A 24,751-nucleotide genomic window follows, 5' to 3' on the forward strand; every position below is an offset into this window, starting at 1 on the left:
TCTCACCGTGAAGGAGTCTATTTGTTAAAAACGGCGTCTGCATTCTGAGGGAGCCTGCATCGGCATCTGCATCCGTAAGAACTGCGGTAGGTGCAGAGGAGACACGTTGTGTGTTTGTTTCAGCAAGTAGAAGCTGGTAGCCCTCTATGAACTTTTCTGAGCACTTTTCAATTTGGAGAAAGCAACATTGTTATTTGACGGGAAAAAACGTCGAGTAGCAGAGCAGGGCTGAATTAGGCTCAAATCATCACGTCTTTTAATTGAGGAAAATAAACGGTGGCTCCCACTGACTACTCTTACCATTCTAAAGAGACTGTATTTAAAAATACGAGGAAGCGTTAAAAACTGTTTAAAACTGTGAAACATTAAAGGAAACAGAGAAACAGAGAAGATAACGCCTTGCTTGGTGTTAGTAATTAGCAGTCGCTGGGTTGTAAGTTACCCATCGCTTTTTCTTTTTTTCCCCGAGTGTTCAGGGTTAATCTGCTTCCACTTTAAAAAGGGAAAATAAGAAAAAAAAACTGTGGATGCCTCTGCAATTTCTCTGCAATATTTTTGCAATACCTTTCTAATAGTCTTTTGCAATAACTTCTTGGGGAGTGTTCTTTAACCCGGGGGAGAACTGAGCTGCTGAGCTGCTGAGCTACTGAGCCACTGAGTTACTGCTGGTATGGGGAAGATCCTAAATGCACGCAAAGCTAAGCAACGCCGTCAGCAGGCAAAAGAGGCAGAGGCTATGGCTAAATTAACAGATGGAGGTATGATAAAGGAGGTGGATTCAGAGCATTCATCGGACTGTTCGGAGACAGAGGATGGAGTAACAGAAGATTTAGTGCATCTGAGTGTGGGGGACAAAGCTGTAGAGTTCCATAATGGTGATAGGTCTGACATCCTTGCCTCACCTCAGCCTCTCGCACAACCACCCCATCCGCCCAAACAATTTCCTCTGTTTGTAAAGAAAACTCTTCCTCTTGTGACCAATAATGTGATCTCTGAAACAGCTATAAATGGGGCAGTATCTCAGGATCACTTAGTTTGCACAAGCGATGCAAGCATAGCCGTCAGCCCCTCTATGATTTCAGCTTCATCTGCACAACATGCCTCAGCAGCATCTATTTCTACGACAGTTTTAACATCTGACTTAAAGCAAACAACAGTGGATTCACTGAATTCTAAGGCTTTGGAAAAAAAGGACTCAATGAGTAAAGTATCTCAATCTCCATCTATATCTGACAGAAATCTGGCGGTGGAGGTGGCGGGCTTTACAGCCCCTGTACTAGAGATGGATACGGAAACAGAAGGAGAGATGAAGATGTCCGTAAAAGACATGCTAAACTTAATATTAGACGAATTAAGAGAGATTAAGAGATCACAAAACGTGGAGCTGTCAGCAATCCATCAGAGGCTGGACAAAATGGACAAAATTGAAGAGCTAGTCTCCACCTTTCCAGCCCGTCTAACTGAGGCAGAGGAAAGGATTTCCTCTCTCGAGGATCAAATGGTTGCAGTAAAGAAAGAGACTGTAGACGTATCCAAAACATCTAGGGTTCTTGAGAATAAGCTGGATGATCTTGAAAATTACAATAGAAGATCCAACCTACGCATAGTGGGGTCCCCGAAGGAATTGAGGGGTCAGACATCCTCCAATGAGTTTCTACATTTCTACAACAGGGGGTGATACCGGAACACAAAGGAGATTTAACGATCACCAGGGCTCATCGTGTTCCTGCACACCTCCCAATGAATTCTATGTTACCTCGGACTATTCTTATCAACTTTGCTGATGTTAGGGTAAAGGAGCAAATTCTATCCAGAGCAATTCGACAAAGACAGTTCCCGGTGAATGCCACAGTGAAATGCCTGATTTTCTCAGATATGTCTGCGGTGGCTGCAAGACGTAGGAAAGAATTTGTTAAAATTCTTCATCTTTTTAAAGCACATGCGGCACAAGCAATGATAGCACAGCAGTCAAAACTTAGAGTGCTCTTTAAAGGTAAATTCTACATGCTATCGGATGTGGAGGCAGCACAAGAGTTATTGCACGGGATTCAAAAGGGCTAAATGGCTGAATTCGGACTTAAGATAGACTACTTGCATGAGATGTGGACTCTTTTCCTTTTTTTTTTCCCCCCTTCCCATTAGGTGATTTATTTCTTGCACTATGTTGGGGTGGGGGTGGGGGCAGGGCAGGACAGGAAGGTTGAAGAGGTGTATCAACACGACACCTCAAATGGAAGGGAGAGGATCCTGTGGCGTGCGTGGAAGGAGGGAGAAAGAGCAAGGAGGTGCCACAGATGGAAGAAGAGGGAGGGGGGTAGGTCGGGGGGGGGGGATATTAAAAAAAACACAGTTCTTGGCAAAATTCTATGTTTATTTCCATTTTTTGGTCTGTCAGCTGAAGTTAAAAATATTCTTTTTATGGACTTTTAACAACTGCATATTGTTAAAAAAAAAGGGAGTATGATATGCAAAGAGGGAGTAATCTTTTTACTAAACTTTAGTAAACACTACCAGAATGGTTAGAAAAAGTATAAAAATCCTTTCGTTTAATGTGAACGGCCTAAATAATAAAAAAAAAATGCGGGCAATAGAGAAATGGGTCTTAACTGAAAATCCTGTAGTTATTCTTCTTCAAGAAACACACATCCCTCTCTCAAAAGCGGAGTCACAGAGGGGAGTAGCACTTTTTATTAATAAGAATATGGAGATAGAGATTTTGCAGTCAAAGGCTGAGCGCCGGGGTCGATGGTGTTGGGCAACATGTAAATTTAAGAATAGGCCCTCCCCTATCACATTTGTAAGCTTTTATGCCCCAGTCAACGATAATTCGGAAATCTATGAGGAAATGTTTCAGTCTCTTTTGTTGGTCGGAGGTGATATTGTGATTGGGGGGGACTTTAATATACTTATGGACCTCAAACTAGATTCCAGCACGGGTGGTAAAAAACAAAGGAAACCTAAAACATTTAAGACAATTTCGAACAATGTAAGGACTTTAGATCTTGTTGATCCATGGTGACTTATTAATCCCCATAAAAGAGAATATACTTGCTGGTCGGGAAGACATAGGTCATTTTCTCGTATTGATTTTTTTTTATCTCCTCAAATTTTTAAAATAGTTATTAAAGATTTCTACACAATGGCTTCTCCGATCATGCTCTCTTAACATTAGAACTGACGTATGAGGAAAGCACTAGTGTTGTCAAACGTTGGGTGTTTAATAAATCATACTTGGCCGATGCAACTTGGGTGACCTTATTGAAAAATGAAATAAAGGATTTTATTGATCGAAATATAGGAACTGCTCCTATCCATATGGTATGGGATTCACTTAAGGCATTTATTCGGGGGATTGCTATTGGGAAGGGATGCGCTGGAATCAGCGGCGTTCAGGGATACAAAGAATCTATTACAGAAAAATATCAAGGATTTGGTAGAACAAATGTATCAGAATCCATCTGCTAGGCTGAATAACCAATTAAATGCTGCAAAACGTGAACTGAGCTTACATTATTTAGAGAGAAGTGAGGAAAGTTTCTGCAGGCAAGTCCAGAAAACATACGAACATAGTAATTTTACGGGCACATTTTTGGCATGGCAGGTCAAAGAACAAGCGGCAGCTAATCTAATTCATTCTCTTAAATCTCCAATCACTAATTCTGAGACCTCAGACGCAGCAGAGATAGGACAGATTATGTTGTCTCATTACGAGAAAATCTATACTTCGCACCATATTACAGATCAAAACAGATTAAATAATTTTCTAAACAAGTATAATCTTCCTACTCTATCTCAGTCGGAGCAAGCAGCAATGGCAACTTCGTTTTCGGAAGATGAACTAGAAGCTGTAGTCAAATCTCTGCCACATGGTAAGGCTTGTGGACCAGACGGTTTCCCTGGAGAGTTCTTTGTAATATTTCTCACCTCCCTATCTAAACTTTTACTTTTATTATCCAATTCCATGCTGGAAGGTGGCTTAATCCCATCATCATTTTATGATGGGACTGTGGTTAGTTTTTTGAAAAAAGGAAAGGAAGCAAATGATCCTAACTCATACAGACCCATAACTTTGCTAAATTCGGACTATAAAATCATTACTAAATTACTTTCACTACGTTTCAATAATATTTCTCCGCATCTGATTCATTCAGATCAAAATGGTTTTATTGCAGGTCGACAACTCATCACTAACACTCATTATTTGGTTGAGGCCTTAGATTATTTTGAAACACGTAAGGTGCCGGCTTTAGTTTTTCTTTTAGATGCAGAAAAGGCTTTTGATTTGGTGGTCTGGGAGACACTTTTTTTTATTTTACAATTTTTTGGAATCCCCTGACAAATTATAACCTTAGTTAAAAATTTGTATCAAGGTGGAAAAGCCCATGTGCTTATTAACAAATCCATGGTGGGTTCAATTTTAGTGCAAAGAGGGACAAGACAGGGATGTCCACTGTCCCCTGTTCTCTTTGCCTTCTTCATAGAACCACTGGCACTGGCAATTCGGAATTCTACAGATATTCTACCACCTATAACATCTATGGATAAAATCAAATTATATGCAGATGACATAATGCTTCTCCTTAATCCAGAGATCCATTAGCAAACACGGGCTCTTTCTGTTTTTGCAGAATTTGAAGCATTAGGAGGGTATCGCATCAATAGGAGGAAAACCGAGATCTTGATATGTAGTGGTATTACTCCCGAATTACACCCGGATTTTCAAAACTGTATTAACAATAGACCCAAAAGATATGGGAGGACATACTACACTCCTTCCTGCAGAAATGTACGGAACATGGAATTACGTGAAAAATTATGTGCTGCCACCCCCACTCCCTGATACGGATTCCTGCAAACCGCACAGGATACACCATACACCATTCTACTGACCATTCGGCTCAACCCACTGTCTGACATGTGCTCTCCTGTCTCCCACTGACGACTACTTGCCCCACTCCCGGACACACACCGCCACATGTGACGCTGCGACAGAAGCCCGGGGTCCTTGCCGGAATGCCACACCCGCCGAACACTCGTGGGCTCTCCCCCCCCCCCTAATGGCTCCACCACACGGACGACTTGCATTTTCCCGTGCCCCCCCCCGGTCCTCCGCCTGCCTACCCCGTGAGACACGACTAACACGCTGATTCCAATCTCCACCCCCTCGTCGATATGGCAAACTCTGCACAAACCTACTCCCACCCACCTCCTGTATAACCCCTGTCCCTGTTTTGTAGTTAGTTGTTGATTTGGTTTCATCTCCCCTTAGACCATGTCCGTACACATACAACTCCATGCTTCATACCATTTCGCGCCACAAGGCGCCCTCGGGTGAGACAGCTGAAGCTTTGGCACCTCGCCTGGGCGCTAAGATGCAGAACAGCTCTTTCCAACGGAATGGATGCACAAGGCGGTTATGCGCCCCAAACGCGCTTAGGCGCTGATCACCCTCATCACTCATTCATATGACATCAGGCCGTCTGAATGTGGACCCATACTGAGACACTCACCAATGATGCACGTTAGATGTAGCGGGCACGACTACCACCGCTGCTGCTGATGTGGGTGGGTTCGGCACGGCCACTTTGATCCACTGACTCTATACAGGAAAACACATAGACCGCACACTTACTAGGCAATAAATGTATACATGACTATGGTGTTAAGTGAAGTACTGATATACGCTGCCGGATCCCAGGGTTGTCGGCCTTGAAGCTGTGTTCGCTTACCCTATCTACCACAATGTTCATTATCTGCAGCTGGCCCGGCTGGGTTGTAAGCTATGATGCTGTGTACACTGTATGTTGGACAATAAAGGTCTTTTCAAGAAAAAAAAAAAAAAGAAAAAAAACAATAGACCCAAAAGATATTTGGGGGTATATTTTACGCCATCAGTGAGTGATTTGTATTTTTTGAATTTTGAGCCCTTAATAAAAAAAGTTCGGGATCTGTTTTCACGCTGGAATACCTTACCTTTGTCTATTTTAGGCCGGGTGGCATTAATCAAGATGTCAGTTCTCCCCCTATTCAACTTTTTATTTTCTACTATCCCTTGTTCATTACCGGGATCCTTCTTTTCAAAAATTTAATCTATGTTTTCATCCTTTGTCTGGGCTAAAAAGACACCTCGAATTGCCATTAATACTCTATATGCAGAAAAAGAACAAGATGGTCTCGGTCTCCCAAACCTTAGAGACTATTACTTTGCGTATTTTGCACAGTATCTCTCAAGATTCAAATATTCAATGTCAAGTCAAGGACTGTTTATACATTTCTTTTTTGAAACAATTTGTAAAGAAGTTAAAATCTCTTCTCCATTATCCATACCCAAATCCCCTAAACTAGTCAGATACAAGATATTAAATTGTTTTTTCAAAAAACGAGACGTCATGTTGATGAGATACTCTCTTTCTCTCTTTAGCTTAAAAACTCCATTTAGTGATGCTATTACTGGTTTTGGTATAAAAATGGGGCCAGAAATTATACAAAATTGGGTCAGACTGGGGTTTACATCACTATTGAATTTTGTGGAAAATGATGCTTGGTTAACTCCTAACGAGATGCTCTCTCTAATAGGGGGAACCTTTCTTCTTAGGGGTTCATATAATCTCCTATATAAAGTTTCTGTTCAAAATGACCTAGTTCAGATTAGTCGAGCCTCAGATTTATCTAATGATATCTTTTGGTCTTCATTATTTATGAAACCAGGAAAATGGAGAAGAAAATTAGCACAGAGTAGAGAGGAGGATTTGAGTACTAAAGCAACTAAAAAATGGCAGAAACATGAAAGTCTCAACTTAACAGTTAATATGTGGAAAACTTTAAATAAGTTTAATTTCTCGGTATTGAGAGGCGCCAACTGGAGGCTAATGTTGTTTTTTAGTAAATGGCTGCTATATTATACCCCTGCGGTTCTTGCTAAAATGTTTAGTAATACATCCTTTATTTGTTTTAGGTGTTCTCGACCAGATTTGGCTAATTGGTCTCACATAGTAGCCTTATGCCCCAAAATAGGGGCCTTCTGGGAGGGCATCTTTTCTTTGCTCTCACTTCATATGTACTGTACGATTATTAATTATGAAAGACTGATCATATTTGGTATTGATCCAGAGCTTAATCTGGTTGAGTCACAGGCGAAACTGATATATATTATAATAGCGGTTGGCAGATCACTGATTCTCAAGTATTGGAAAACAGATGTTGTACCATCTTTGGATGAATGGTATGAGAAAATGAAGAGAGTAAGGAAAAGCGAATTTATATATGCACAAAGGACTGGGGGACTGCGCAAATTTGAAAAAATATGGGGGACGTTTTTTTGATTAAATTTCTATGTATGTTTCTGGATATGAAATTTCTTCTTTCAGGTCTTATCCTTTTTTCTGAGATGATGTAATATTTTATTATTTGTTCTTCAGCATATCATTGTGTTTTCTCTTTGATTCTTTGAAATTAATGTGATGAATGAATTGTCAAGTTCTGAATAAAAACATTTAAAAAAAATAGAGGGAGACGGAGACGGAGGGAGAGAGAGGGAGGGGAGAGAGGGAGGGAACAGAGGGTGACAGAGGGTGACAGAGGGAGACAGAGAGGGAGACAGAGGGAGGGAGAAAGACAGAGGGAGACAAAGAGAGGGTGACAAAGGGAGGGAGACAGAGGGAGGGAGACAGAGGGAGGGAGACAGAGGGAGGGAGACAGAGGGAGGGAGACAGAGGGATGGAGACAGGCAGAGGGAGACAGTCAGAGGGAGACAGACAGAGGGAGACAGTCAGAGGATGACAGTCAGAGGAAGACAGTCAGAGGAAGACAGTCAGAGAGCGACAGACAGAGGGCAACAGACAGAGGGCAACAGACAGAGGGAGGACAGTCAGAGGAAGACAGTCAGAGAGCGACAGACAGAGGGCAACAGACAGAGGGCAACAGACAGAGGGAGACAATCAGAGGGAGGGATACAGAGGGAGGGAGACAAAGGGAGGGAGACAAAGGGAGGGAGACAAGGGGAGGGAGACAAAGGGAGAGAGACAAAGGGAGGGAGACAGAGTGAGACAGAGAGGGAGACAGAGAGAGAGAGGGAGACAGAGGGAGGGAGACAGACAGACAAAGGACGACAGACAGAGGGCGACAGACAGAGGGCGACAGACAGAGGGCGACCGAGGGAGACAGACAGAGGGAGACAGACAGAGGGAGGAGGGCGACAGAGGGAGGTAGACAGACAGAGGGAGAGAGACAGACAGAGGGAGGGAGAGAAAATGAGGGAGGGAGACAGAGGTAGAGAGAGGGAGGGAGACAGGGAGAGAGCAAGATAGACAGACAGAGTGAGTGAGACAGAGGGAGACAGAGACAGAGAGAGAGAGAGGGAGGGAGACAGTGAGACAGAGAGGGAGACAGAGAGGGAGACAGAGAGGGAGAGAGGGAGAGAGAGAGGGAGACAGAGGGAGGGAGACAGAGGGAGGGAGACAGACAAAGGGCGACAGACAGAGGGAGACAGACAGAGGGAGACAGACAGAGGGAGACAGACAGAGGGAGGAGGGCGACAGAGGGAGGTAGACAGAAAGAGGGAGAGAGACAAACAGAGGGAGGGAGACAGAGGGAGGGAGACAGAGGGAGAGAGAGGGAGGGAGACAGGGAGAGAGAGGGAGAGAGACAGAGAAAGAGCGAGGGAGAGAGAGATAGACAGACAGAGTGAGTGAGACAGAGGGAGACAGGGAGAAAGATAGAGAGAGGGAGGGAGACAGAGAGAGAGGGAGGGAGACTGAGAGAGAGGGAGGGAGACAGAGAGACAGACAGAGAGAGAGAGAGAGAGAGAGAGAGAGAGCGAGAGAGAGAGAGAGAGAGAGAGAGAGAGAGAGAGAGAGATAGAGAGAGAGATAGAGAGAAAGAAAGATGTGTGTATGCCGGGTCTGGTGGCTAAGTGGACGAAGGCGTCCGCTGCAGGGACCTGACAGAGGGAGGAGGGCGACAGAGGGAGGTAGACAGACAGAGGGAGGGAGAGAAAATGAGGGAGGGAGACAGGGAGAGAGAGCGAGATAGACAGACAGAGTGAGTGAGACAGAGGGAGACAGAGACAGAGAGAGGAAGAGGGTGGGAGAGAGAGAGAGAGAGAAAGAGAGGGAGGGAGACAGTGAGACAGAGAGGGAGACAAAGAGGGAGACAGAGAGGGAGACAGGGAGAGAGAGAGGGAGACAGAGGGAGGGAGACAGACAGAGGGCGACAGACAAAGGGCGACATACAGAGGGAGACAGACAGAGGGAGACAGACAGGGAGGAGGGCGACAGAGGGAGGTAGACAGAAAGAGGGAGCGAGACAAACAGAGGGAGGGAGACAGAGGGAGGGAGACAGAGGGAGAGATAGGGAGGGAGACAGGGAGAGAGAGGGAGGGAGACAGAGAAAGAAGAGCGAGGGAGAGAGAGATAGACAGACAGAGTGAGTGAGACAGAGGGAGACAGGAAGAGAGATAGAGAGAGGGAGACAGAGAGAGAGGGAGGGAGACAGAGAGAGAGGGAGGGAGACAGAGAGACAGACAGAGAGAGAGAGAGAGAGAGAGAGAGAGAGAGAGAGAAAGAAAGATGTGTGTATGCCGGGTCTGGTGGCTAAGTGGACGAAGGGACCTGTGTTCAATCTCATGGTCATAGTTTTTTTGTTGCTCTAGCCTCTCCCCCCACCCCCACTGACCCTGCCTCCACCGGTGAGGCCCTCGGCCACAAACCACACTTTAAATTTGGCCCCTGAGAGAAAGTTTGTGAGTACCCATGCACTAGAACCGCATCAACCTGATTTAAAATGTTTTTGGGGTTTTCCGGTCATTTTTAGGTTTTGACTGGCCATGCGCTTTGCGCATGTGCCAAAAAAACCTCTTGAGTTGTGTGTGTGGGTCGGGATACGCCCCCTCCTCCGATTGGCTAGCTCCATAAATGGAGGCTAGCCATTGGACGAGGGGCCTGTCCGTCAATGCCGGACCAGATTCGGGGGCGTTCCCGAGATTCTTTGGCTTTTGCCGACGTCACGCGACGTCAGCCAAAAGCCGGGAACGCCCCCGAATCTGTCCCGGCATTGAGCCGGCACCCGCCTTCCGATGCAGCATTTTCATTGTTACTATAAGCTTGTTTATTTTATACGTTTTAGCGTTGTGGACATTAAAAAGGACTGAAATGATGTACATATATGTGAATATCCGTTTTAGAGTTAGGTCCTTTGCTGGATGTGTTTTATTTCATGGGAGTAAAGTATACCGAATTCACGCTGGTTTCTCTTTATTTTAATGAGGCGAAAACAGACTAATTTGTGCGGTGATAAATGTCCCAGCGGCGAGCATGCTACTTCTTTTTATTTAATGACAGCCTCATTAGATGAAGTTATTTATTTAGAGCTTCCCATGTGTTACCTATTATAGGGCACCGACCCCCACTGTGAAACCACTAACTTTCCGACCAGAAAAGTGCACCCGGGATCACAGCATCGCCTAATTGTGCACTTCCCGCGGCAGCGAAAGGCCACGAGGCAGCAATATTGTGCTACTGAACACTGCCTGACCCGCTGGGCATTGACAAACATTGCATGCGTATTAACACGAGGAATAAAAAGGTCTGCTTACTACAGAACAAAGGGAATATTTCAAGTAGATAAACTTCCGAATAAGGTAGGAATCGTAAGCTGATAGTTAAAAAAATTGTTTATGCTGTCGCACTTTGAAACTTCCTGCTCACCTTTTAATAAAATTTCGTAACGAACATCAGGCAAACAAAGGAACCGAGAGTGGATTTTAAGGCGTGCAGATTCAGAGTCAGAGTGCAGATTCAGAGTGCAGAGTGCAGATTCAGAGTGCAGAGTGCAGATTCAGAGTGCGATTGCAGAGTGCGAGTGCAGAGTGCAGAGTGCGAGTGCAGAGTGCAGAGTGCGAGTGCAGAGTGCAGACTGATAGTGCAGACTGATAGTGCAGACTGATAGTGCAGACTGATAGTGCAGACTGAGAGTGCAGACTGAGAGTGCAGACTGAGAGTGCAGACTGAGAGTGCAGAGTGCAGATTGAGAGTGCAGAGTGCAGATTGAGAGTGCAGAGTGCAGATTGAGAGTGCAGAGTGCAGATTGAGAGTGCAGAGTGCAGATTGAGAGTGCAGATTGAGAGTGCAGATTGAGAGTGCAGATTGAGAGTGCAGAGTGCAGATTGAGAGTGCAGAGTGCAGATTGAGAGTGCAGATTGAGAGTGCAGATTGAGAGTGCAGATTGAGAGTGGAGATTGAGAGTGGAGATTCAGAGTGCAGATTGAGAGTGCAGAGTGCAGATTGAGAGTGCAGAGTGCAGATTGAGAGTGCAGATTGAGAGTGCAGAGTGCAGATTGAGAGTGCAGAGTGCAGATTGAGAGTGCAGATTGAGAGTGCAGATTGAGAGTGCAGATTGAGAGTGCAGATTGAGAGTGCAGAGTGCAGATTCAGAGTGGAGATTCAGAGTGGAGATTCAGAGTGCAGAGTGGAGATTCAGAGTGGAGATTCAGAGTGCAGATTCAGAGTGCAGATTCAGAGTGCAGATTCAGAGTGCAGATTCAGAGTGCAGATTCAGAGTGCAGATTGAGAGTGCAGATTGAGAGTGCAGATTGAGAGTGCAGATTGAGAGTGCAGACTGAGAGTGCAGACTGAGAGTGCAGACTGAGAGTGCAGACTGAGAGTGCAGAGTGCAGATTGAGTGCAGAGTGCAGATTGAGTGCAGAGTGCAGATTGAGAGTGCAGAGTGCAGATTGAGAGTGCAGAGTGCAGATTGAGAGTGCAGATTGAGAGTGCAGATTGAGAGTGCAGATTGAGAGTGCAGACTGAGAGTGCAGACTGAGAGTGCAGACTGAGAGTGCAGAGTGCAGATTGAGAGTGCAGAGTGCAGATTGAGAGTGCAGAGTGCAGATTGAGAGTGCAGAGTGCAGATTGAGAGTGCAGAGTGCAGATTGAGAGTGCAGATTGAGAGTGCAGATTGAGAGTGCAGAGTGCAGATTGAGAGTGCAGAGTGCAGATTGAGAGTGCAGATTGAGAGTGCAGATTGAGAGTGCAGATTGAGAGTGGAGATTGAGAGTGGAGATTCAGAGTGCAGATTGAGAGTGCAGAGTGCAGATTGAGAGTGCAGAGTGCAGATTGAGAGTGCAGATTGAGAGTGCAGAGTGCAGATTGAGAGTGCAGAGTGCAGATTGAGAGTGCAGATTGAGAGTGCAGATTGAGAGTGCAGATTGAGAGTGCAGATTGAGAGTGCAGAGTGCAGATTCAGAGTGGAGATTCAGAGTGGAGATTCAGAGTGCAGAGTGGAGATTCAGAGTGGAGATTCAGAGTGCAGATTCAGAGTGCAGATTCAGAGTGCAGATTCAGAGTGCAGATTCAGAGTGCAGATTCAGAGTGCAGATTGAGAGTGCAGATTGAGAGTGCAGATTGAGAGTGCAGATTGAGAGTGCAGATTGAGAGTGCAGATTGAGAGTGCAGACTGAGAGTGCAGACTGAGAGTGCAGACTGAGAGTGCAGACTGAGAGTGCAGACTGAGAGTGCAGAGTGCAGATTGAGTGCAGAGTGCAGATTGAGTGCAGAGTGCAGATTGAGAGTGCAGAGTGCAGATTGAGAGTGCAGAGTGCAGATTGAGAGTGCATATTGAGAGTGCAGATTGAGAGTGCAGATTGAGAGTGCAGATTGAGAGTGCAGATTGAGAGTGGAGATTGAGAGTGGAGATTGAGAGTGGAGATTGAGAGTGGAGATTGAGAGTGGAGATTGAGAGTGGAGATTGAGAGTGGAGATTGAGAGTGGAGATTGAGAGTGGAGATTCAGAGTGCAGATTCAGAGTGCAGATTCAGAGTGCAGAGTGCAGATTCAGAGTGCAGAGTGGAGATTCAGAGTGCAGAGTGGAGATTCAGAGTGCAGAGTGGAGATTCAGAGTGCAGAGTGGAGATTCAGAGTGCAGAGTGGAGATTCAGAGTGCAGATTCAGAGTGCAGAGTGGAGATTCAGAGTGGAGATTCAGAGTGGAGATTCAGAGTGGAGATTCAGAGTGCAGATTCAGAGTGCAGAGTGCAGATTCAGAGTGCAGAGTGCAGATTCAGAGTGCAGAGTGCAGATTCAGAGTGCAGAGTGCAGATTCAGAGTGCAGATTCAGAGTGCAGATTCAGAGTGCAGAGTGCAGATTCAGAGTGCAGAGTGCAGATTCAGAGTGCAGAGTGCAGATTCAGAGTGCAGAGTGCAGATTCAGAGTGCAGATTCAGAGTGCAGATTCAGAGTGCAGATTCAGAGTGCAGAGTGCAGATGCAGAGTGCAGAGTGCAGAGTGGAGATTCAGAGTGCAGATTCAGAGTGCAGAGTGGAGATTCAGAGTGCAGAGTGCAGATTCAGAGTGCAGATTCAGAGTGCAGATTCAGAGTGCAGAGTGCAGATTCAGAGTGCAGATTCAGAGTGCAGATTCAGAGTGCAGATTCAGAGTGCAGATTCAGAGTGCAGATTCAGAGTGCAGATTCAAGATTCAGAGTGCAGATTCAAGATTCAGAGTGCAGATTCAAGATTCAGAGTGCAGATGCAGAGTGCAGAGTGCAGAGTGCAGATGCAGAGTGCAGAGTGCAGATGCAGAGTGCAGAGTGCAGATTCAGAGTGCAGATTCAAGATTCAGAGTGCAGATTCAGAGTGCAGATTCAGAGTGCAGATTCAGAGTGCAGATTCAGAGTGCAGATTCAGAGTGCAGATTCAGAGTGCAGAGTGCAGATTCAGAGTGCAGAGTGCAGATTCAGAGTGCAGATTCAAGATTCAGAGTGCAGATTCAAGATTCAGAGTGCAGATGCAGAGTGCAGAGTGCAGATTCAAGATTCAGAGTGCAGATTCAAGATTCAGAGTGCAGATGCAGAGTGCAGATGCAGAGTGCAGATTCAGAGTGCAGAGTGGAGATTCAGAGTGCAGATTCAGAGTGCAGAGTGGAGATTCAGAGTGCAGATTCAGAGTGCAGAGTGCAGATTCAGAGTGCAGATTCAGAGTGCAGAGTGGAGATTCAGAGTGCAGATTGAGAGTGCAGATTGAGAGTGCAGATTGAGAGTGCAGACTGAGAGTGCAGACTGAGAGTGCAGACTGAGAGTGCAGACTGAGAGTGCAGACTGAGAGTGCAGAGTGCAGATTGAGTGCAGAGTGCAGATTGAGTGCAGAGTGCAGATTGAGAGTGCAGAGTGCAGATTGAGAGTGCAGATTGAGAGTGCAGATTGAGAGTGCAGATTGAGAGTGCAGATTGAGAGTGCAGATTGAGAGTGCAGATTGAGAGTGGAGATTGAGAGTGGAGATTGAGAGTGGAGATTGAGAGTGGAGATTGAGAGTGGAGATTGAGAGTGGAGATTGAGAGTGGAGATTGAGAGTGGAGATTGAGAGTGGAGATTCAGAGTGCAGATTCAGAGTGCAGATTCAGAGTGCAGAGTGCAGATTCAGAGTGCAGAGTGGAGATTCAGAGTGCAGAGTGGAGATTCAGAGTGCAGAGTGGAGATTCAGAGTGCAGAGTGGAGATTCAGAGTGCAGAGTGGAGATTCAGAGTGCAGATTCAGAGTGCAGAGTGGAGATTCAGAGTGGAGATTCAGAGTGGAGATTCAGAGTGGAGATTCAGAGTGCAGATTCAGAGTGCAGAGTGCAGATTCAGAGTGCAGAGTGCAGATTCAGAGTGCAGAGTGCAGATTCAGAGTGCAGAGTGCAGATTCAGAGTGCAGAGTGCAGATTCAGAGTGCAGATTCAGAGTGCAGATTCAGAGTGCAGAGTGCAGATTCAGAGTGCAGAGTGCAGATTCAGAGTGCAGAGTGCAGATTCAGAGTGCAGAGTGCAGATTCAGAGTGCAGATTCAGAGTGCAGATTCAGAGTGCAGATTCAGAGTGCAGAGTGCAGATGCAGAGTGCAGAGTGCAGAGTGGAGATTCAGAGTGCAGATTCAGAGTGCAGAGTGGAGATTCAGAGTGCAGAGTGCAGATTCAGAGTGCAGATTCAGAGTGCAGATTCAGAGTGCAGAGTGCAGATTCAGAGTGCAGATTCAGAGTGCAGATTCAGAGTGCAGATTCAGAGTGCAGATTCAGAGTGCAGATTCAAGATTCAGAGTGCAGATTCAAGATTCAGAGTGCAGATTCAAGATTCAGAGTGCAGATGCAGAGTGCAGAGTGCAGAGTGCAGATGCAGAGTGCAGAGTGCAGATGCAGAGTGCAGAGTGCAGATTCAGAGTGCAGATTCAAGATTCAGAGTGCAGATTCAGAGTGCAGATTCAGAGTGCAGATTCAGAGTGCAGATTCAGAGTGCAGATTCAGAGTGCAGATTCAGAGTGCAGAGTGCAGATTCAGAGTGCAGAGTGCAGATTCAGAGTGCAGATTCAAGATTCAGAGTGCAGATTCAAGATTCAGAGTGCAGATGCAGAGTGCAGAGTGCAGATTCAAGATTCAGAGTGCAGATTCAAGATTCAGAGTGCAGATGCAGAGTGCAGATGCAGAGTGCAGATTCAGAGTGCAGAGTGGAGATTCAGAGTGCAGATTCAGAGTGCAGAGTGGAGATTCAGAGTGCAGATTCAGAGTGCAGAGTGCAGATTCAGAGTGCAGATTCAGAGTGCAGAGTGGAGATTCAGAGTGCAGATTCAGAGTGCAGAGTGGAGATTCAGAGTGCAGATTCAGAGTGCAGAGTGGAGATTCAGAGTGCAGATTCAGAGTGCAGAGTGGAGATTCAGAGTTCAGAGTGCAGAGTGCAGATTCAGAGTGCAGAGTGGAGATTCAGAGTTCAGAGTGCAGAGTGCAGATTCAGAGTGCAGATTCAAGATTCAGAGTGCAGATTCAGAGTGCAGAGTGCAGATTCAGAGTGCAGATTCAGAGTGCAGAGTGCAGATTCAGAGTGCAGAGTGCAGATTCAGAGTGCAGATTCAAGATTCAGAGTGCAGATTCAAGATTCAGAGTGCAGATGCAGAGTGCAGATTCAAGATTCAGAGTGCAGATTCAAGATTCAGAGTGCAGATTCAAGATTCAGAGTGCAGATTCAGAGTGCAGAGTGCAGATGCAGAGTGCAGAGTGCAGAGTGCAGATGCAGAGTGCAGATGCAGAGTGCAGATGCAGAGTGCAGAGTGCAGATGCAGAGTGCAGATGCAGAGTGCAGATGCAGAGTGCAGAGTGCAGAGTGCAGATGCAGAGTGCAGAGTGCAGATGCAGAGTGCAGAGTGCAGATGCAGAGGGCAGAGTGCAGAGTGCAGAGTGCAGATTCAGAGTGCAGAGTGCAGAGTGCAGATTCAGAGTGCAGAGTGCAGATTCAGAGTGCAGAGTGCAGATTCAGAGTGCAGATTCAGCCCTGTGTGTGGTGAGGAGGGCCCCTCAGTGTTTCACATGCTTCTACGGAGGTTTAGGGACCTTGTTGCTTCACTGCTGATTGGGCTCTGAGACGACCATCCTGCCTAGTTACCTGTTGTGAATGGGTATAAACAATAAACGTCCGATTATGGTGCCGGTTGGACCTATCCCCCCCTCAAGAACACAAAGAACCTACTGACATTTTCTACCTGAAATAGACCATCTAATTTGGAAAGACCACCCTGTGTCCTTCCTGATTTTATTTTCACCCAGTCACTAATCTCAAACTTATACTCCTTTCTCTCCATGCTCACATTTGTCCCCTTGCCTCCTACACCATTTCAACCTTTCAGCCATGCATGGACCAATTTAGTACCAGGTAAGCATCACACATCTATTGAAATGGGGGTCGCAGTGTGTAGGGCTTGCAGTGTGTGGGGGGGGTCGCAGTGTGTGGGGGGGCTCTGTGTGGGTGTGTGTGGAGGGCTCCGTGTGGGTGTGTGTGTGGGGGGGCTTTGTGTGGCTGTGTGTGTGGGGGGCTCTGTGTGGGTGTGTGTGTGGGGGGCTCTGTGTGTGTGGGGGGGCTCTGTGTGTGTGTGGGGGGGCTCTCTGTGGGTGTTTGTGTGTGTCATTTGCGAGAGATAAAGCTAGTTGCATTGTAAATGACAATGCCATTTATTTATGTTTTAAAAAAACACATAAATAAAAATAATGTCAAGAGCAATGCCAATAGCTCTAACTTTAACAAAGGCAAAACCATTGCATTGTAAATGCTTGTTTGTTTTTCCCTCTGTTTTATTGTAGTTGCCAGGTCGTCTGCTGTGGCGCCTCTCAAGATTTTTCTCTTCCCCCTATAGGTTTCTTTGTTTATTTAAGCTCTTTGTCTTATTAGATTTTTTTTAATGTATTTAATACTTGTGCTCAATCATGTCGGAGGATGGTGATGAAGTTAAAATGTTGCCCCCCCCTGGAAACATTTCTGCGGATGCCCATGGTTGGGCAGACTATGGGTGTAGTATCCTGATGTGGCTGACTCCCAGCCCCTCCAGTCTTTCCCAAAGCCCCGCCTCTCCGGGACCATCATCATATCCCCTGCAGTCTTTGAGTTGTTTGGTTGTGTATTGCTGGGCGCGTGCCAGTGTCTCAATCACGGACTCCCTGCTGCAGCTGCTGCCAGTGCCGGGTGAGCCTGCTCGGACACGCCCGGCCGCTGCGCGTGCGGTTAGAGAGCCCGAACCTGGGCACGTCAGCAGTGCTGACTGCAATTAACATACCACGTATGTCCCCGGTGCAGGGTTTGACCTTCTGAGGCAGGTTCAGAGATTAAAAGCTTAGGTGTACATGAATGGCGACACGGAATTAACACTAAACAACGCGCACAAACAGAAAGCTGGGAATGTTACCTTTCTTGGGTGTCGTTACTGACATCTATGCAGCGTTTATACTATAGTGCTTGGAGGTGCAAGACGTGGCAGCTAGCACTATATAAACTCCGTTAATGTGATCGTTGTTACTGTCTTTATTATCGCTGTGTTTCTTATTGTTGTCATTGTAGTTGTTATTAATAGAGTTGTTGTTGTTGCAGAATGGACCAAGAGCCCGTCATGGCGACGCCAAAAACAGACTCCCCGCCTCCTCCGCAGTGTGTGCGATGCTGCGACCCCCCGGTTCACACCGCCATGTACCAGGCAGTGCCCCAGATTAACATCACCATCCTCAAAGGTACGTCACTGTCCAGCACTCTTGGTCTGAGGAATGATGGGAGGATTGCGGGGTGACAGTGGAGGCCAGACGGGCTCCCAGGCTCGCACCTGGCGCGGGACCCCAGAGAGAGGCGAAAGGAAGCAGCCTTGACTCGGCTGGCGGCTGCACCCAGTCTTAGATTGTAACCCTGCGGGAGGCAGGGAGAGGGGTGCAGAATGCAATATAAAGCACCAATCAAGACTCTGAATCAAAGAAAAGATTGTTTAGGAGAAAGGTAAGTAACACAATGTATATTTATTTCTAATTAATACTAATGACTGGCTAACATAAGCATGGAAAGTTTATGTGGAGTTCGAATACCTCATTCCTTTCCTTGGAAACTAGAAAAAAGTCCCACCGGGATGAAAACACTGCCTAAACCACCAAAACAGAATGGATGAAAGGACTTGGGGTCCGACTTTAGTTTAAGGTTCACCTGTTTCCTTCGGCTAGAGGAAACAGCCTACAGTGGACTTTTAGAACTGGGTGCTTGCAGGTGAGTCAGAAGCTTTTGTGTGGCCCGGGACACAAAGATCATACAGGGCCCAACCCTGGTTTTGTGGGAGCGCATCTTACTCAAAATAGACACAGTTCGAGTCAGCTCCTGCAAAGGTCGCCACCTAGTGCCAACTGAGGTATGTGCATCATCAAGAATAGATTACGAAAGCAGGTTTGGGATGTATACACACATTTACACACATGCAAACATACTAGAGCAGCAAATTGGGAGATTAAAAAACAAGCATTTGCAATGCAGTAGGTCTCACGTTTGCGAGAGTTTAAGCTATTGGCATATTACATAACAATGCCTTTTATTTATGTTTTAAAAACCAACACATACATAAAAAGCATTGTCATTAACAGTGCCAGTAGCTGGAACTCTCACAAATTGCAGACCTATTGCATTGCCACAGTGGTAAAAGATAGAAGCAGCTGCCATTGCCGGCGTCCTTTGAGTGTTGGGGGAGGCAGCCACAGTGAAATCACGCATGCCGCGCTCCTACTATATAGAAGTATCCGCCATTGCCGCCGTCCCGGTAGTTCTATGGGAGAGGGTGAGGCAGCCACACTGAAAGTGCACATGGCGCACGGCTAATACATAGAAGCAGCCCCCATTGCCGGCGTCTCAGAAGTCCTGTCTATATCAATTAAGGAAATAGTTTTCCAAACCTCTGATGAAAGCTCCCGAGTTAGGACACATGTAAAAGAGCCAGTCCTAATAGGAGCTAACAACAGAAGACAGGGAGGTACTAAGGAGAGACTAACAAGCCAAACAACAAATCAAAAGCCAACATTTACAAAGGACAATGACACAAGTCAATAAAAAGTATTGGCGGGGAGTAGGTGGAGCTTTAAGTCCATAACTGAATTACAGCATGCCTCGTAAAGCAACGCATGCACTGCCCAGTCTCAACCTAAAAAAGCATTTGAAATGCAATAGGTCTCGCGTTTACGAAACCCTCGTAAATGTGACACCTACTGCATTGCAAATGCTTGTTTGTAAAATCGCCCATGTGTAGGCCGCGTAATTTTTCTTAGACAGGCTGTGTCTAAGGAAAGGGGTGCGGCCGCCTTTAAAGTGAAAGTGCTGCATGGGGCACTTAAAAAAAAAGTTAACATGTGGCCGTAATTGGTGCCACTAATAAACCAAATGCAAAAGAAACAATTGATGGACGGAATGCTGGATAATGCAAACATTCACCCCCAGTCACAAAGGTCTGGATTTAATCCACCATTCTTTTGCTTACCACGCCACCCCAGTTTGGATCCAGGCATATGCAAATCAGTCTGACCCTGTTTCTTATGGGAACAGTCCAGCCCAAACTGCCAAGCTAGGCCCTCCCTGGACCGGACACAGGCATCCTGGGACCGGTTTTGGGGCATCACCCCCTCATCAGCCAGGCTAGCTTGATTCCAGTGGCGCAGTGAGCACAGGGCCGACATCTGGGCATACCCTTTCCACTTAGTGCGACATATGCTATAGAAACAATTGATTGACGTAATGCTGGACAATGCAAACATTCAGCCCCAGTCACAAGGATATGGGTTTAATCCATCGTTCTTTTGCTCACCAGACCACCCCAGTTTGGACCCAGCTATATGCGAATCAGTCTTGGCACTGTGCCTCATGGGAACAGTCCAGCCCGAAATGCCAAGTCAGGTCCTCCCTGGACCAGACACAAGCATTCTGAGACTGGCAAATAAACGAAAGACACAGCCGCCACTGTAAGAGCTTTCCATGCTATGAAAAAAAAAAATTAAGCAAATGGGGGAGAGCGTGTGTGCAGGCAGGAGAAAACCATTTAACCAAATAGTGCTTTGCGGTTGTAATTAAAGCCTGCCGAGTAACAATACATGTAACAGGGGTGTCCTCATGGGAGGTTACAAAATGAGACAAGGAAGAGGTGTGGCGCCGCGGCTAGGGCGACTGACTCCGACTTCTGGGGGTCACGGTTCGATCCCCGCACCGGCGGCAGATTAGCTCAGCACCATGTGACTCTGGGCAATAGCTTGCTTAATCTTCCTGACGGCCCCCAGCGCCTAGAGACCCTTACGGGTGATTGTGCGCTTTACAAATGTGGATTATTATAAGGCGGTACTACTGAGGGACTACTAAGCAGACCCCCCAGGATATAGCGCCATGGATTAGCAAATTTAGCGACACAAATATTTAAATTTAGCAGCACAAATATGGAAATTTAGCGGCAATTTAGCGGCATTTTATTTGGCAGTTTTTGCTATGTCAAACACAGTTATCTTTGTTTTTGAGTTATTTAACAACATGAAGCTATGTATATTTGGTTTACTTACAATGTAGACACTTTGTTTGGCTTCAAGGCTACATTTAGGACATAAACATGTTCATGAATAAATGCCCACGGAACATGTATGCTTGTCGTGTTAATCTTGCAGTTCTTCCGAGCAGTCCAAATCTGGCCCAATATTGTGCTGCTGATTATAATGCAAAACCAATAATGCCCGGATGGATTGCTCTGAGAGGGACTGTCGTCTGGTTGACAAAATAATTTTGTAGATGCTGTTGCTCCTTTCAGCATCTGCAGAACTGGTTGCACAGTCCTTGTACACAGCTGCAAGCTGTGAAAGGACTGGAATGCAGTCAGCCACCCCACGCCAAAAGAGGTCAGTGTCAATCACCCCAGAAACAGATGCCTGTACTGCTTCTGGGCCTACATGTTCAAAGTAGAGGCAAAGCTCCTGAACGGGAACTACGCTGAAACCAGGGATGTCAGAATATGCACTCTTGTCCTTAGGCAGGATGCAGAGTAGTGCAGGATTGAAAAGGCACACTTGCTTCAAGAACCCAATGCCTGGTTGGCCCCACCCATGTATTTGCCCGCCTTTTCCAGAGAATTTTCAAAAGCTTCATTAAGCTGGGCTGTTAAATTTTTTTTCTGTTTCAGACTTAATTTAGCCCCTGCAGTGGTCTGTAAAAATGGTTCTAGTGACTCCAGAGTGAGAACTGAATTGTTTGTTAAGTCAATGTGAAGGTCCTCCAAATAATCATACACCTTCATTGTCACTGGTGTCTGACTCTGGAATAAGTCCATCAGATGTAAAATGTTTTGGCATTTTTCGGCCAAAATGTCCAATTGCACTTTAATGCAGTTTCTTTGGTTGCTGCTCAAAATCCTTTGCAGATTTTCAAGGGAATCTCGGGGAGACTTGCTGAGTTGCATCTCAGACTCAACAAACCCAGCATAGGCCTCAAAATGCTTGCAATGGTACTGGACAGCAGGAAACCAAGAATTCCCCCGGGTACTGCAGGGGTCAGGTGCCATCCGTGGTTTCATCCCATGGTTCTCAGCAAGATGGTGCAGGTACCTTCTCTTTCTGCTACCGGCCATGTAAAAGATGCGCAAGAAGTACAGAAGGGAAGCATTTAGCTCCACGAAAGGCTTCGTAAATGACTCTCCAATAAGGTTCATTATGTGTGCCAAGCAGGTGATATATATGGAGTTTGTGTACAGATTTCTCAAAACAGTGTTGTATGCCTTGAGCATGTATGCCGCATTGTCAGTGTTAAAGGAAATAACGTCCTGAAAGGCTATGCTGTACTCTGTGATCACCTTCACAACTGCTTGCTCTACAGTCCCATGGTTGCACTGTGAGAGGAACACTGTGTCTGCTAGGTGGGTGTGGATCTTACATCCACCCTGCGCAGAGACCACTGCAAATAACACATTAAATACACAACGCCCTTCAACATCAGGTGTTTCATCAAATATAACACTGATTTTCTGATCTTGCAAGTGTTCTTTCAGCTCGTTCTTAGCTACTATATATCTCTCTGGGAGATAACGTTCTTGAAGCTGATGACTCCAGGTATCGCTCCACCATTTCGTACTCGCTCATGGAGAAAGTTGCGCAACACAGGGTAAATGTAAATGTAAATGTAAATGTACAGGAATTTATATAGCGCAAATCACCAAGCGGTTTCTAAGCGCTTGCTTAGGGAACCCGTCCTGGTATTCCCCTGTGAGATAACCCCGGCAGGGTATCCGCAAGGTGAAAGCCAGGCATCCCGCCGCGAGGGGCCGTTGTGGAGATTAAGCAAGCTATTGCCCAGAGTCGCAGAGTGTGAACCCGTGAATCGAGTAGGCACCGGAGCGAGAATTGTCGAGTCCATGGACATTTTAGGACTCAAGACCCCGCCGAGCTGGGAATTGAACCCTGGTCCCGGGCTGACCTCTGCTTCCAGGTCTGCCTCCTCTAACCAGTGAGCCACACTTCTCCACAAGGTGGTCGGTTTTGCTCAGCGGAATGTTCAGCGCTCACTTATAATTTCCTGGTTTGAGGCACCGGCAGCTGTACTCTTTGTGAACAGCGAGTTCACAGTCATTTGAGGGGCATGCTTTGGCGAAGAGTGAGGGTCTGGATCATCTGAACAGCGCTTCAAGTGTTTTTGGGACCGCACATGCATATCAACTGTGTGTTTCCGGATGTGGTCCACCGCCACATTGCACACACTGCAAAACAGCACGCCACCATCAGCATGCATCACAGTGCTGTACTCTTTAGCCCGATCTGCCTCATTTATATGGGTAGGTAGATGTGATCGGTGCTTCACAGTCTTCACAGGCTGCAGAAACTTCTCCATCCTGCTTTTGTTGTAGTGGCTTATTGCTCCCTTGGAATCCAAAAGATCTCAGGCTTGTGGGGCACTCACGTAGCTCACCTACAAATATATTTGGTGTTACTAGATGTGTTCCAAAGGGGAAAAGGACATTGCAATTGTTGGATGAAAAGTTAAGAAAACGTAGGTTAAACGTGATCAAAAATGCATGTAACTGTGAGGCAAAGTTGCATACATGGCGCGTTAACATACAGGTAGGCAGAGGTCCTTTGCAGTGAAATGGCACACTTGTGTGGTCCCGCTAGGCAACTTTGAGTTGTCTGTGGAGAGCAGTGGGGGTGTGAGGTAAACATAAAAAACATAAGGCAAAAGTGTATTCACCCAAAAAACAACTGTGCCCCAAAGTGCCTGCAAATAAAAAATCACATTTGGGCAAAAACTGGAAGAAGGGGTAGGATGAGCCACCTGCGAAGAAAGCGAAATCTAACCGCTCAAAACAAATTTGTACAAGTGTACATTGTAGGAGCACATAAGCCCGGCGTTTACACTGGGGGGCGGGGGCCAACAGTGCTTAACAGGTGTCTAAGGAAAATCCCAAGATAGCCCCAAACCACCCCCAAGAAATACAAAAAACAAAATTACAAATATGAAACCCACATGATCACGCAGAATCCCATCACCAAACTATGCACAGCGCTCCCACCCATCACAAGTAGGACTTCACAAAAATGGGTGGCGACCTCAAGCTTCTGCGCTTTAGCGTATGTGGTATTCATCTCCCCGGAAGTGTACAGAAACCAAAACGTACCCGTTCTGTGCAGCAGAAAGCATATATTAGTTGCCAGACGTCCCAATGGCTCTTGAACCAGACGATTCTTCCCTCTGGGACTCTACAAAAAGAAGAAAAAAGAGTTACATCTGTGTCACGGGGACATGGCCGGACAAGACAGCGGGGAGGACTTTAATGAATGTTCCTTTCCGCCCCCTTTAACTCAGCCTGTGCTTCCCTGGGGGCGGAGGTATACCCTGTGACCTCACCTGTCAGTGGCGAATTGGAAGTAGAGGAGGCGGACGTATGCCATCTGGTGTCAGCGGCCTGGAACCAATCAGGAACAAGTGAGGTGGACAAGAGGAAGAAGGAGAAGGACAACGCGTTGTCGACCGGCGGAGAAACTGGCGTTTTGGCGGGGGAAGCAGGAGAAGAACCGGCAAAGAAGACAGAGGAGGAGGAGTCAGAAGATCCTGGAGTCCGGAGGACCGAGAAGCCTGGAGGCCACCGACACCATGATCCGCCCCGCCACACCTCAGGAGAAGTGTGGCTGGACAAGGTACGCGATCGTATCCTTAGACTTGCCTTTTCACGGGGAGGGACCGGGTAGAAGCCGTTGTGGGAGGTCACGGGACTGTGTTTTAATACCGCTGTGTCCTTCACCTTCACGAGCCGATATTGAGGAAGAGGACGTATAGGCACAAACACGGTGAAAGTCCCCGGTGATCCCTCACTCCCCGACCCCCTCTCCATACCTATTTACAGGACCCCGGAAGTAACTCCGTGGCATCTGTTCTTTTGTTTTTGTCTCTCTCTTTGGTTTGGCTGGAGGAATACTCGGGGAGACTCCTTGACCTGGAACAGC

The 24,751-nt window shown here is 46.5% G+C and overlaps 1 protein-coding gene across 1 annotated transcript in view; it reads left to right on the forward strand.

Moving 5' to 3' along the window:
- The window catches only part of C1QTNF1 (C1q and TNF related 1), a 112,561-nt gene that overhangs the window by 35,169 nt on the left and 52,641 nt on the right, over positions 1-24,751 (forward strand). The window contains exon 3 of the mRNA XM_078653975.1: positions 17,865-18,001. Coding sequence (XP_078510101.1) covers positions 17,865-18,001 — 137 coding nt within the window. The remainder of the gene's footprint in view (positions 1-17,864; positions 18,002-24,751) is intronic.

The sequence above is a fragment of the Lissotriton helveticus genome, chromosome 7 (genome assembly GCF_964261635.1).
Source record: "Lissotriton helveticus chromosome 7, aLisHel1.1, whole genome shotgun sequence".
Taxonomy (NCBI): domain Eukaryota; kingdom Metazoa; phylum Chordata; class Amphibia; order Caudata; family Salamandridae; genus Lissotriton; species Lissotriton helveticus.